Source organism: Epinephelus fuscoguttatus, linkage group LG16 (assembly GCF_011397635.1).
Source record: "Epinephelus fuscoguttatus linkage group LG16, E.fuscoguttatus.final_Chr_v1".
Taxonomy (NCBI): domain Eukaryota; kingdom Metazoa; phylum Chordata; class Actinopteri; order Perciformes; family Serranidae; genus Epinephelus; species Epinephelus fuscoguttatus.
The window spans coordinates 29,529,061-29,542,555 of NC_064767.1; the positions used below are offsets into that span (position 1 = coordinate 29,529,061).

General features: G+C 42.7%; 2 protein-coding genes across 6 annotated transcripts in view; one reads left to right on the top strand and one right to left on the bottom strand.

The window, feature by feature from the left end:
• cdh23 (cadherin-related 23) overlaps positions 1 to 13,495 on the top strand; it is a 210,140-nt gene that overhangs the window by 156,375 nt on the left and 40,270 nt on the right. The window contains exons 24-36 of one of the 4 annotated variants that reach the window (XM_049599677.1): positions 179 to 324; positions 481 to 700; positions 1,262 to 1,414; positions 1,643 to 1,756; positions 2,462 to 2,610; positions 6,712 to 6,772; positions 7,300 to 7,448; positions 8,800 to 8,935; positions 9,597 to 9,985; positions 10,359 to 10,460; positions 10,609 to 10,611; positions 10,782 to 10,931; positions 12,363 to 12,491. In XM_049599677.1, coding sequence (XP_049455634.1) covers positions 179 to 324; positions 481 to 700; positions 1,262 to 1,414; positions 1,643 to 1,756; positions 2,462 to 2,610; positions 6,712 to 6,772; positions 7,300 to 7,448; positions 8,800 to 8,935; positions 9,597 to 9,985; positions 10,359 to 10,460; positions 10,609 to 10,611; positions 10,782 to 10,931; positions 12,363 to 12,491 — 1,901 coding nt within the window. Of the gene's footprint in view, positions 1 to 178; positions 325 to 480; positions 701 to 1,261; positions 1,415 to 1,642; positions 1,757 to 2,461; positions 2,611 to 6,711; positions 6,773 to 7,299; positions 7,449 to 8,799; positions 8,936 to 9,596; positions 9,986 to 10,358; positions 10,461 to 10,555; positions 10,614 to 10,781; positions 10,932 to 12,362; positions 12,492 to 13,495 lie in introns of those variants that run through there. The other 3 variants (XM_049599676.1, XM_049599674.1, XM_049599675.1) reach the window with 3 other exon arrangements.
• LOC125903062 (uncharacterized protein C10orf105-like) lies at positions 2,680 to 5,401 on the bottom strand. Of its 2 annotated transcripts, none has more exons than XM_049599683.1 (2): positions 5,318 to 5,401; positions 2,680 to 3,839 (listed from the first exon to the last, which is right to left on the bottom strand). In XM_049599683.1, exon 2 carries the CDS (start codon positions 3,825 to 3,827, stop codon positions 3,321 to 3,323), a length of 507 nt encoding a protein of 168 aa, XP_049455640.1. In that variant the 5' UTR covers positions 3,828 to 3,839; positions 5,318 to 5,401; the 3' UTR covers positions 2,680 to 3,320. The 2 variants fall into 2 exon arrangements, with proteins under 2 accessions (XP_049455640.1, XP_049455639.1); XM_049599682.1 differs by having other exon boundaries at positions 5,312 to 5,401.

The following is a 13,495-nucleotide window of genomic DNA, read 5'->3' on the forward strand; positions in this document are numbered from 1 at the left end:
TATCATTCTCAGCAGAGAGCTTTCGATTCTGACCGATTAGCCTCTTTCTTCAAGCCTCATTCCTCAAGTTTTATGTTGACCATGAAACTTTTTACTGTGGCTAATAAACCCCTTTGACCGTGAGAAATAGGGGGTGTGTGTATGTGTGTCTTTATATGTTCTCTGGCGCCCTCTTTAGGTGGTACCCCTCCACTGCGCGCATCATCAAGCACCACAGTGTTTGTCAACCTGCTGGATCTCAATGACAACGACCCGACTTTCCTCAACCTGCCCTTTGTGGCTGAAGTGCCAGAGGGACTACCCATTGGATCCTCAGTTTTCAAGGTAAAATATACGATTATATTTGTGCATGATGGCATTTTAAAAAAAAAGGAGAAGGATTCAGAATTTATCTCACCTCTCTTATTATCATCCACTGTGATTTACCCTTGGTCTTTCTCCCCCTTCCTCTGTGTCATCCACTCTCTCTTCCTGCTGTAGGTCCAGGTGGAAGACCCAGATGAGGATAAGAATGGATTGATTACAATGGCGTTACAGATGGGAATGCCTCGCCTTGACTTCTACCTGAACACCTCCACTGGTGTTCTCACCTCTATGGCAGTCCTGGACCGTGAGCAGATTGGACAGTACCATTTGAGAATCATTGCATATGATGCAGGGAGGTTCCCTCGCACCTCCACTTCAACCCTCACTGTCACAGGTACGAGTCTGCAAATGTGACTGATGATGATAATGATGATAAACTGGGTTTGATTTCCCTTTGCTGTCTCTGAAGTTACCCTACATTTGAAACTGCCAAGCCATGGTATGATTGGATTCTGCATAAAGTGAAGAGTTGCTTCATTATGGCAGATAGTTAACCACTGACTTTGCAGGAATCTGCTGAGAATGATGCTACCACCTGCTGGTTGGACATGAAAAATCAATCAGACAAATGGACTGATTGCTGTGAGCATGATAAAAAGGGAATGGGAAAAAAATGAATAGGGTTTTCTGGCATTTCTCAAATGAGTCAGAAGCATCAAAATATTTTCAACTGTTTTGAGGAGATCTGTTTCACGGCTCTTGACTTCACAGGGAAGTCGGGACAAGCCGTAGACCTGAGCTACAAAAGAAACTCACTTGTTTTACAAAACTCTGAATCCTCTGATTTTTTAGTCTTTCTACTCACTGCACCACCCTGCTGCCTTATTTGTCCTCATGTACATCTATCTGTGTGTCCTCATGTCTTTCTGTCTGTGTGTTTGTGTGCATGGGTCAGTTCTGGATGTAAATGATGAGACGCCCACCTTCAACCCTCGCGTGTACAATGTTTCCCTGAAGGAGAGTGTCCCTAGAGACCACATTGTAGCGCGCCTCAGCTGCACTGACAACGACGCCGGCCTCAACGCCGAACTTAGCTACTTCATCACAGGTCAGAGTTCACAGTGGGAATTGTTTTTGTGTGTCTGTGAGCTACAGTGTTGTACAGTTAGCTATGTGCACATATGGTACCTTTGTCCATCCATCTGTCTCTGTGTGTGTACAAGGTGAGCATGCCTCTTTAAGCATTATAGCTGTACTGTATGTGTGTCATTGGGTATTTTTATTACCAAAATGCTGTGAATGAATTTGGAAATTTGTTTGTGTTTTGTATTTTTAGGTGGTAATCAGGACGGTAAATTCAGCGTGGGCTTCAGAGACGGAGTTGTTCGGACTGTGGTTGGCCTCGACAGAGAGATCCAGGCAGCGTACACTCTGGTCGTAGAAGCTATAGGTGTGCCATTTTTATAATGACAGAAAACCATAATCATCATCTATCATCCTCCTTTTTATACACTGTTTGTATTTGTTATAATAGGACTTGTTTTCTTACTTGTTTTGTTTGTGATCTTCAAAGCTGCTCCTTTCTACTCTTGTACGACAGTGATGACAAAAAAAAGTGATGCCTGCACATCTGCAGTGATTTCAGACTATTGCTCAACTGCCTTTGTTCCTGTTTGAAAAGAAAGAACAAAAACTCTGAGGTTTTCCTGTTTTGGAAACCATTGACTCAGGGTGGCTTATCTGCTGAGGGGGCCAGAGACACAAGAGATGAGAGAAGAGGCAGAGATAATGTAAAGCTGTGCAAGAGAACAGAATTATTGTTCTAATTCACAAGCAGCTGAAACTGACCCAAGTTTTGATGAGCCAACAATGTTCCAGTCTTACTTCTTCATTACAAGCTATTTTTGGTTTCTGCTTTATTGTTTTAAAGGTTTATGGATTGTTTAAAGCAACATACGAACACAGAACCAGTATTATTTTGTATAGGTGTCGTAATTATATACTTGTTTTAATTTATAGCCTTAGGCTGTGAGATGTACAGCCATGAAATGAAAGCAGACTCTATTTCAGTTGTCTTGGCATCAGCTCTAAAATTAGCATTAACCTGAACGATTGCACCTGATGTGTTTGTGAATGTGTCTTTTCCTGCATATAGACAACGGTCCAGCGGGCAGCCGGAGGACAGGCACAGCCACTGTATTTGTTGAGGTACAGGATGTTAACGACAACAGACCCATCTTCCTACAAAACAGCTATGAGACCAGCATACTGGAGAGCGTGCCCCGAGGAACCAGCATCCTCCAGGTAACACACACACTGCTAAACACATTCATTAACATACTGCACTTTCAGCACTCAAACTTAAAAGCCACTTTATTTCTTAACACAACAATCACAAAACACAAAGACTCAGTCAGAGGATGATCTCTTTTTGGCTTAGGTTATCTTGACAGTATTGGTAACCCATTGTGTTGTGAGACCTGTATAAAATCATACTATAAAATAATTCCTTATGTTTGTCTTAATGCAGAGGAATTACCAGATGGATGGGGTTTTCTTGAGCAGTTATCAGAGTGAAGCACAGGAACGATATTTGTACCCACACTTTGAACGTGATGGAGGAATAGTTTTAAGATTAGCCTTGAAAGTAGAAGTCATTGCTTGAACCAGTGCCTTGCTTTTAATTAATCAAGTCAGAATGTATTCCTATACAGAATGCATCAAATTCTTACTCAAAACAGTCTAATAGTGTTAACCTGCTATAGAGGCTGAAATGATCAGTCACATAAATGTGTGAATTCGACTACAATGACTTCTTGATTGGCTAATTTTAAAGGACCTGTTTTGTTGTAAACCTCATCCACCTAGCATTCAAAGTATTGTAAAACAAACGCTAAACATTATTTTTATGTACTCTTCACTGACACCTATTAGCGATGTTCATAGCACCAGCCATTAGATGTACAGTGTATCACTTGTGTGGAGCAGTCAGTCAGCCCTCATCTGTCCTCGAGTCAGATTTCAGTGACATAGTCAAATAAACAAGGCATAGTGAGATGGGGCTCCACACTGGCTTCTGGCTGTGGTGTGTGTCGGGCTGGAGAGTGGGACGCATGCATGCTGTCACGCTCATGTGGCCTGCGATGGGGCGGCCGTCTGAAGGAGATGTTGTACGAGCGCCGATACGAGCCCAGCCTCTTCCACACCTTGAGCTGTGGCTCACTGGACTGACTTCTTCCACGGGTCAAGCTCTCCCCTGGGCTGCAGCTCGCCTCAGAGTCCCCATCCTGTTCTGAGGGCCGGCACACTGCCAGGAAGGCTGCAAACCCTGCCAGCAGCAGTGATAAGCCCAGCACCACCATGATAGTGAATTCTGGGTCGTGGATGTCTGAGGAATAGGATGGAGGCTGTGGGATGGTGGGAGAGATGGTGGTGGTTGTAAAGCTGGACAGAGTTGACAGAGTGGCATTTTCTTTGTGAGACGTAAAGGTGAAGTTGGAGCCTGGTTCAGTGGTGTTCATGTTGTCTTGGCCCTGGATGGAGAAAACAACGTTAGATTGGAAGTCTATGTCAGGACAGTGTGTGTGTGGCTACAATGTGTGTGACTGTGTGTGTGTGTGTGTGTGTGTGTGTGTGTGGGGTCAGCCTTTGTCAAAGTGCCACAGCAGCTCTCTGCCTCACTGGCCAAGCCTAACCAAGCTGAGTAGGTTTATTTTGACTTTATTGGGATCATATACTCAGGGGCTTGTGATAAACACACACACACACACATGCACAAATATACACGGAAACGGCTGCATGCACATGTAGATGCGGTGAGTGTTTGGCATTTGCGGCAATTATGTAGCTATTAAATCAAGGACTACAAAACAGTCAATGCTTGACAGGCTTTCTTCAATGTAAAACAAATTGGGTTTATTAAAATGCCCCATGTAAAATGCAAGGCACCCACCTCTTCTACCCCGGTCTCCAATTATCCCCCCCTCATTCTACGCGCCCCCATCTTCAGCATAGTAACATTTGTAAATGTCATCGTCCTTAATTCAGCGGAGACAAAGCATGGCTTATCGGTTTAAGGGAAACACATTGGGACGTGAAATTATTTTTAAGACCAAATGCCAGGAAAGCTGTGAAAAGGCCACTGGAGCAGGATGGCTCGTTAGAGAGTCAGTTCATTAGTCAGCGCCTCCAAGCACATATGCCACACGCACACACACATACATACACACCCACACAGCTATTCAAACACAAACTTTCTTGCTCACCCACACATACTGTAGACCGTGCTGCATATATTCGTGATTAGGCACACGGCTCTTAAGCTCGGCAGCTTAGCTGTAAGGTACTCTCCCTCTCTATCACCCCACATTGTTGCTCCTTCAGATCTGACTGCTCAGCTAGTTTTGAAACAGTCATTTCTCAACTTCCTCACCAGCACTTTTATCTAACTTATTCACATTTGTAAAGTTTGACCAATTGTGCACTCTCAAGTTCTCTTAACAGCATAGTTTCAAAATAGGGTTTTTTTGCCTTTTATTACCACCCAGTTGCTCTCTGATTCATGGTATTTTCACCATATCTCCTCTGTATTATCTACACAGTGTAAGAAACCTATGAATGGGGAATACATTAACAGTCCACAGATGTCAGATGTGTAGCCTCTGTTTGCTAGAATTCAAAACTACCTCCCAGATAAGTCCTTATCTTACTTAACCAAATGCATACAAAAGTCTCCACACACTCCCTGAGAGAATGTGCTGTTCGTCAAGCACATGTCAAGCAGCTCACACGTCAAAATGTGGATTTCAGGAGTTTTCTTTCAAAAGACTCCACATCAAACACCAGATATAAATTGTAAGAGACATTAATGAGATTGTTAGCATCTTACGACCTTAAGATTTGAAAGAATTGAATTATGTTTACCTCTAAAATGCTAATGCTAATTAACATTTCTTTCTCAGACTGAACCTTTAGTAATTTGGAATAAAAAATTATATATACTCACACCCACACTTTAGACACTCTTTAAAACAACACCTTGCTTAGTTCCAGTAACTGAGGTCAGACCTGTTTCTTGGCTCCACGCACTTGTTTTCCCCCCTTAAACTGCTGCTTTCCCAGAGACAGAGGGGAAAACGCTGGGGAGGAAGAGGGCAACGAGGAGGAAAAGGGGGTAAAATGTGGGTAACAGCATTACCATTAAAATATCTCACTGTTGTTTTAATCCCAGGGAGCCAAAGACAATGGTGTGTTTTCTGAGCCATGCAGAGGCTTAGTGAATAATCTCTCAGTGCTTACACTCTACATACTTACACTTACAACATCTGGCTCTGCAATGTACTCTTACACTTTATACACCCCCTTTTATGGCCTAAGTGGTGCAGTCCGCTGTGTAATACCCTATTCATCACTCACCAATCTGACCCCCCAGCCTCTTTTTTCCTCCCGTCTCCCCCCTCCCCTCTCCTCCTCTTTCTCCTCTTCTCTCCACATCTCTTTATAAAGCTAATGAGACTGAAGTTGGGCCCCTCTTCACAGGGAGAGTGAGAGAGAGCAAAGGAGGACACACAGGGCAAGAGAGAGAGAGGGGGAGACTGTGAGAGTGTGTGTATTCGTGCGTACCTGAGTGCACGTACATGTGCTTGAGTGTCTTGAGTGTGTGTCTCTGTATGCAGTTGAATATGCACTTTGTAGGCACCTCCACAGGGTTTGACACATCACGGAGGACCAGGGTGTGACACGAAGTCAGCCTCATCCAGTGCCAGCGGCTCTGTGCCTCTCTGGATTCAGAAGTCAGTCTTATGACATGGCCCATTCACCAGCAGCCCAGCATGCTCCACTATTTATCTGTGTACACTGTGGAGCCATGCTGTCTGCGCTTGGTTTGGGTTTTTGGCTGCTTCTGGCACTCTGCCTGTGTCAGAGAGAGAGAGAAGCTCTGCCATTACGGACTTACTGCCAGGCTATGTTGGGGTTGTTGTGGCAACAAGACACTGGGCACCAGAGGATGTGTGGGGAGTGAGAAAAAATACAGATTTGTCCATCTGTTTATAGAAACTACTGAATCAGTACAAAATTCTATGACATGTTCTTTCTATCATGTGACTTTATGGGGATAAACACAGAACAAAGCTCCAGAACTGAGCAACACATTCACTGGATACCAAATACAACTACTCATTTCTCTCATGATGATATGCATATTTTTGCAGTCCCCGTTGTCAGACTGCAAAAAAGGAAAAAAAAAAAAAAATCTAACTTTGTAATTGTGCCAGTTGTGAATGGAGATTCATGCCATTGCTGTTCCTCATAAGTAGCCTAATGCTTTTGTTTACCTATCGTAGATTTGGCTGTCAGTATTATTTTATGTAATTACAGACTTTCTACTTGTGTTTGTCTGTACAGGTTCAAGCTACAGATGCAGACCAGGGGGAGAATGGTCAAGTTCTATACAGGATCCTCACAGGTAAGTGTTTGATGGGTGTGTGTGCTTCACATATGGTCTCCTTGCTTCCGCACAAATGCACTGAAAGATAAAGCTCCCAAGATGAATCAGATCAAATCATTAATTTGGTAGTGTGGTTAATCCAGTTTTTCACAAAAGGTGCAAACTAGATCTTGAACACAAGTTTCCAGAATTGTTGTGATTCAAGCTTTTGAGGCAAAATTTTTCCAATGGGCAGGTATGGTAATTCCTCTCATTTCCAATGCAGTTTCTCTTGGCTAGAAGCAGTCAGTGTATATCTTGCTCCAGTGAAAATAACAGTAATGACAGGATCCCTGAAACAAGTTAATTTGTGTTGGAAGCAGCTTAAATCATCTCACCAAACTGGCAGATGCCTCAAGTGGAATTATCTAAACCCAGGGACTAGATTAAATATTTTGATAAAAATGCATTTTTGTAAAAGTCTCCTGCTCTGTCTCACTTTCCCTGTGTGTGTGTCTGTGTGTGTGTGCATGTGTGCGCTCATGTTTGTGAATGAATGCATACAGGCAACAGCAACAATCTGTTCAGCATAGACAGACAGACTGGGCTGGTAACAAGAGGCCTCAGGGCACTGGACAGAGAAACCAGCAGCTCCCATGTGTTGGAAGTGGAGGCTTACAACAGTGACAAGGGCAGCATGAGGAGCTCCGTGAGGGTGAGGAAGAGGAGGGTAGCTGGAGGGGGATGGCAAGAATGCTGCAGCGTGCAAGTTTCATCCTCATGCTTAATGCTAAATGTGTAACATAACTTAGGTAGCTTGTTCTTTTTATTATAGAGCATGAAGATTTATAAATTTAAAAGGAAAATGTGTCTAGCTTGTAAAAACGGGCAGTCATGTCAGCCCCCTCTGATATATCTTACCTAGAAATGTGGACTTCAGAGGATCCAGTCCCTTAAGTGGGACACAGACATGTAATATTTATGTCTGTGGTCTCATTACCAAATGCTGGCGCCACACTAGAGGATAATTGGGCAGATTTTGGGTCCTATTCGCCTCTCTCAACAATTGCGGGGGTGTTATCAACTCAAGACTGGTCTGAACATATTGTCTGCCCAAATGATCCTGTAGTGTGAGGGGTTTTACATAAATAATCTTAATTTTACCGACTGAATTAGAGTCTCCCCAGTTGTCGTGTGAAAGAAGCAGGGATGAAATATTGAGCAGAAATCCACAAAACTCAATGACTGCAAGATGACTGGGAAGCGTCACCTACTTGATGTTGCATATTTGTGTAGAACCAAGGGCTTATCTCCAAGTCTGAGAAGTGCCCTAAACCTGCATTCTTCTTACTGGCCAGCAGGGGGTGACTCAGCTGGTTGCAGAAAGTGTGATTGAAGACAGAAAATGACCCTACATCTCACTCAATGTATTACCTTAGTAAATGTTTTTCTAATAAGTTTATGGTGATGACACAGTGGCTACGTCCACTTCTTTTACACAGCCTTTAGCAGTAGCTTATGGTAGCCCCCTTTGAGACTTATAATTAAGCTTTATTTCCAACTCGCCTCCAGCTTGTGCTGCAAAATGTATAAGCCATGCTGATTCAGTCTTCTCAGCTATGACTTAATATCCTTTTTCTCTCTCTCTCTCTCTCTCTTTTTTGTTTTTTGGTGCAAAACATAGCACACACAAGTGCAACCAGCTGACGATGACAGTCTGCCTCCATGTTTGTTTTTTCTGAAGTTGCTTTTGATCATGCAAGTTTCTGTGAAATCCCAAGTCCCTGGAATCGCCACTCTGCTATTGTTTAGTTTAAGTGCCAAGTGTGTGGTCCTGCATCTTGACTGAACTATCCGATGTGTACATTATTACCATCAAAAATATTGGTTAAAAATGTCATTGAGTCTGTGGTCCTCCACAGTCTCCCTATCATTCAAGATTTCAAAATCTTCTAGTGTGCTCCAGGCAGAACAGATAAAACAACCAAGCCCCTTTACCGAAGTGTAAAAGTATTTCTCAAAGATGACATGTATAGTTGATGTGCCACAAATGTCTTCCCCTGCAGGTGATCATATATGTGGATGATGCCAATGACGAGGTGCCAGTGTTCACCCAGCAACAATACAACCGCCTGGGCCTCAGGGAGACCGCTGGCATTGGCACCTCTGTGATTGTGGTGCGTGCCACAGATCCTGACAGTGGTGAGTCTAGTCTTAGATCAATCAAAAGAACCAAGCAGAGGGAGCGGGCTGTTCTTGTCAGTTCTTGTTGTTTAGTATCGAGTTTTATTCTCATACCATGAAACAGAAAGAGACATTTTGCTGACTATGGCTTTAAACTTCCCACTTCTGCATTGCAGGGTTCAGCACGAGTCACTTGTTTGCAGGTCACTAACCCTGACACTAGTGGGTGCCACTCCAAAAGGAAATATCAAACCTCTTTACAATGTTTTTACCTTGTTGTATCATACAGGCACATACACAAAAACTGCACTAACTGGAACTAACATTTAATTCTTTACTTCTGCTCCACAGTACAGACTTCCTCTATTCACTTCCCGTGGTGTAAAGTGTTTCTTGGACACTCATGACGCATCTGATGCTGTGACATACTTTTTCCAAAACATCAGAGCAGGCCTAAAACTTAAAAAAACATAGGCAACAGAACAGTGTTGACATCAGGGCTAAATAAAACATAGAAGAGGAAGCTTTTGTACTGTAACTACAACAACAGTGTTACAAGGTTTTAAAAATAACGTAATTATCCTAGTAACTATTGTAAACTCTCACAGTTGTTGAAAAATGTCTTTAAAATGGTTATTGTAAATTAATCCACACCAAGCACCCCTTTCTTCCTGCTCAGGTGATGGTGGAGCCGTCGCTTACGCCCTTGTGTCCGGCTCAGACCGGAAGTTCGAGGTGGATATGAGCACTGGCCTGGTAACCACAGTGGACTACCTGGACTACGAGACCAAGACCACCTATCTGATGAACGTCTCAGCCACTGACCAGGCTCCACCATTCCACCAAGGCTTCTGCACAGTCTATGTCACACTACTTAATGAGCTGGACGAGGCTGTGGCCTTCTTCTCCGCCGGCTACGAGGCCTCGCTCCATGAGAACATCGCCACTGGGACAGAGGTGGTCCAGGTGCAGGCCCAGTCAGCCGACAACTTGAATCAGTTGACTTACCGCTTCGACCCTGATACGTCGCCTGCAGCTCTCGCCCTCTTCAAGATAGACAGCGTCACGGTGAGCTGGGGAGCAGTGAGGCAAAGGTCACCAGTGATATGAACACAATGTACATGTCTCTTTTTGTACACTTCAAAGACTACAACCACCTTCTGTCAAATACGGTTCATCCATTAACCGCAGTGTCATTCTATAACACCTCTCCCTCTGTGATTTAAGCTTGTTGCTGCATGACTCTAAGCTGATCAAAGAGCTTGTTTGCTTTGAAGTCATTTGATTCCTTTGATAAATGAGAAATGGGGATTTTTTTTCTTGATTTTCGTGATACTTGTCAGTGTCTGTCCTTGCTCCCTGTCTGTCACATGAGAAGATTTCTATCTTGTATGGAATCTTTATGGAAGGAATCTTCATGCTGATGTGTGTGATGTTTCAGGGTCGCATCACAGTGACAGGCCTGCTGGACAGAGAGAAGGGCGATATGTACACCTTGACTGTTGTAGCTGATGATGGAGGACCTAAAAAGGACTCAACTGTGGTACGCTTCATTCTGGCTTATGTTGTTTTTTCATCCCTCTTTTCATGTACAACATTCAGTTTATTACAGCATGTCTCGTGTCTATTCTGTTGTAGAAAACTTAATGGCATTCCTCTTTTATTCATTGCATCTCTCACTGGAAGTACAGAAGGTAAGACTTGCAGTTCTTTTAAAATGATTCAGAGTATGAAAGGCAACATGAAACGTATTTATCTGCAGTGTGTTGTCTTTTTAGGTCGGGCTATGTAATTAATTGGAAAGGTAAGTATTTCATTGATTTGCCAAAGCGTGGAGCTTATATTTGATCTCACCTCTTGACAGGTTTCAATCACCATTCTGGATGAGAACGACAACAGTCCAGAGTTTGACATCACGTCTGATACTTCAGTGGACATCCCAGAGAACACGCCCATGGGGAAAAAAGTGGCAGTAGTGCTGGGAAGGGACAAAGATGCTGGATTAAATGGACTGGTGAGAATAAAGAAGAAAGATGGAAACACATGGGGGAAACTCTAATTAAAGTTTAAAGATCTCATATGCGGCACTTACACATCAGTCAGTTGTTTTCACAATACATTAACAGATAAAACGCTGCAGGGAAAAGTTGCAGCAGTGTGAGCTATCCCATCTTAGCTCCACTCAAGCCAACTGATTGCTTCACATGCGTCTTAGCTTGTCACATCATCAGCAGCTGGTTTTAAAATACAATGCCTATTACCTGTTTCAACAGCCAGTTGGCTTGTAGCAGAGTCAGCTGATCAAGTCAGTTACAAACTGTAGGCAGACAGTGTCTTTGCTTGCTGTGGCATTCTCTGACAGCCCTTTGTCCCCGCTGAGCCCAAGTCCATCTCATTTATCCTCACAACTGTTGATGTGAATGCCATTCTCTCTCCTTATGGTGTGTCTGTGTCGGACAGAGGGTTGCTGCTGCTGCTTACTGCATGTGTGCATGTCAACACACAAAATTAAAAAAAAAAAAAAAAAAAAAAATGTAATTTTCGGTCATTACTTGTACCTAAAAAGCAGGAAGTTAAAACGAAAGCACAGAGAGTTGCTGCTTGTCCAGTTGCATTGATATAAACTGGCAGGTTTTCAGAATGCTGCAGACTGTAAAAAAAGTTGACCAAAAAAGTTTCAACTCCTCAAAGAGTAACTCTTGCGATTACACGAGACAATTACCAAAAAGACAGGCTTTTACAACACATTTTTCCTTGTGTTTGTCAGGAAACTTGTACAGTGCTTTACAACACAAAACATAAACATGTTCCTCCAGTGAAAATGATGCTAAATTTCAGTTTTTGTCAATAACATATGGTGAATCAAAGTGAGATTAGCACAATCAGAATCCGCTCTCTTGGATAAGTATGTTAACATGTGCAAGGGATTTAACTCCAGTTTGTAGTGGCTCTCAATGTACACACACACACACACACACACACACACACACACACACACACTACCAGCAGCTGTTTTTAGGAGATGTAGAAGATTGATAGATTAGCACCACCTTTTTCATGCTGCAGACTGCTACACTTTTTTTTTAAACTTCTGACATTCTGCTTGTGCTAATTTTTCTCCACCACCAACCCAGTTCACTCCTGTCTCTCACTTATAATTTTTTTCTGTCTTAATCATAAATTCAGTGACATTTGTGTGCTCTTGGTTCTGTTACTTCATGGGGTCTGTGTCAGGCTCCCCATCTTGAGCATGTGCTGTGATTTATTCAAGATTTAAAGCCTGTTCAGCCAAATACAATCATTAAACTATGCTATGGGTTACTCTATGATTATTATTATTTCTGACTGAACCTAAGCTACTGTTTAGCTTAGCTACTGTTATTTGTTTACTGTTTGTCTGTCCCTCTTTCTCTTTCTGTCATTCTGACTCATTACTCTCTCTCAGGTTAACTTCACTCTGGTGGCAGGCAACATGGAGGATGTATTCCAGATCAAAACCGTGAACCACACTTACGGGGAGGTTTATGTCAATGCTCCTCTGGACAGAGAGTCAGTAGACCGCTACCTACTAAAGGTCAGGCAACAATCCACATGCAGTCATGATATCATTCACCACATATTTATATGGCCATACACACATTCTACATTAAACCTTAACCCTGATCTGCTGTCTAACCTCAGCCTAATTATAAGCTGATCTGCTGATGATTGAACTGATCTGATCATGTCAAAAAGTTGGGACACTGTGTAAAACTTTAAAAAAAAAAAACAAAAAAACAGAATGCAATGATTTCCAAATTCTTTTTGACCCATATTCAACTGAACAGTCACCAAAGGCAATATATAATGCTCAAACTAATACACTTTATTGTTTTTTGTAAATATACACTCGTTATGAAATGATGCCTGCAACACGTTCCAAAAAAGTTGGGACAGGGGCATGTTTACCACTGTGTCACATCACCTTTTCTTTTGATTTTTTTTTCCATTCTTGTATAATATATGACTTCAGTTACTCAGTAGTCTGGGTTCTCTGTAGTCGTATTTTGTGCTCCAGAATGCGCCACACATTTTTAATGGGAGACAGGTCTGGACTGCAGGCGCAACAGTCTAGTAGCTGCAGCCTTTGACTACAAAGCCATGCTGTTGTAATACGTGCAGAATGTGTCTCACTGTCTTGCTTGAATAAGCAGGGACGTCTCTGAAAAAAGATATTGTCTGGATTGCAGCACATGTTGCTCCAAAACCCTATGTACCTTTCAGTATTCATGGTGCCGAGCTGGTAACAGTCTGAATGGTCCTTTTCCTCTTTAGCCCTGCAGACAAAACGTCCATGATTTCTAAAAACAATGTGAGATGTAGACTCGTCAGACCACAGCACACTTTTCGACCATGTGTGAGTCCATCTCAGATGAGCTCAGGCCCCCAAGAAGTTGGTGAAGTTTCTTGATGTTGTTAATAAATGACTTTCACTCTGCATGGTGGAGTCTTAACCTGCATTTGTAGATGCAGCGACAAATTGTGTTTACCGACAATGATTTGCAAAGTGTTCTCGAGCTCCTGCAGTAATATCCTTTA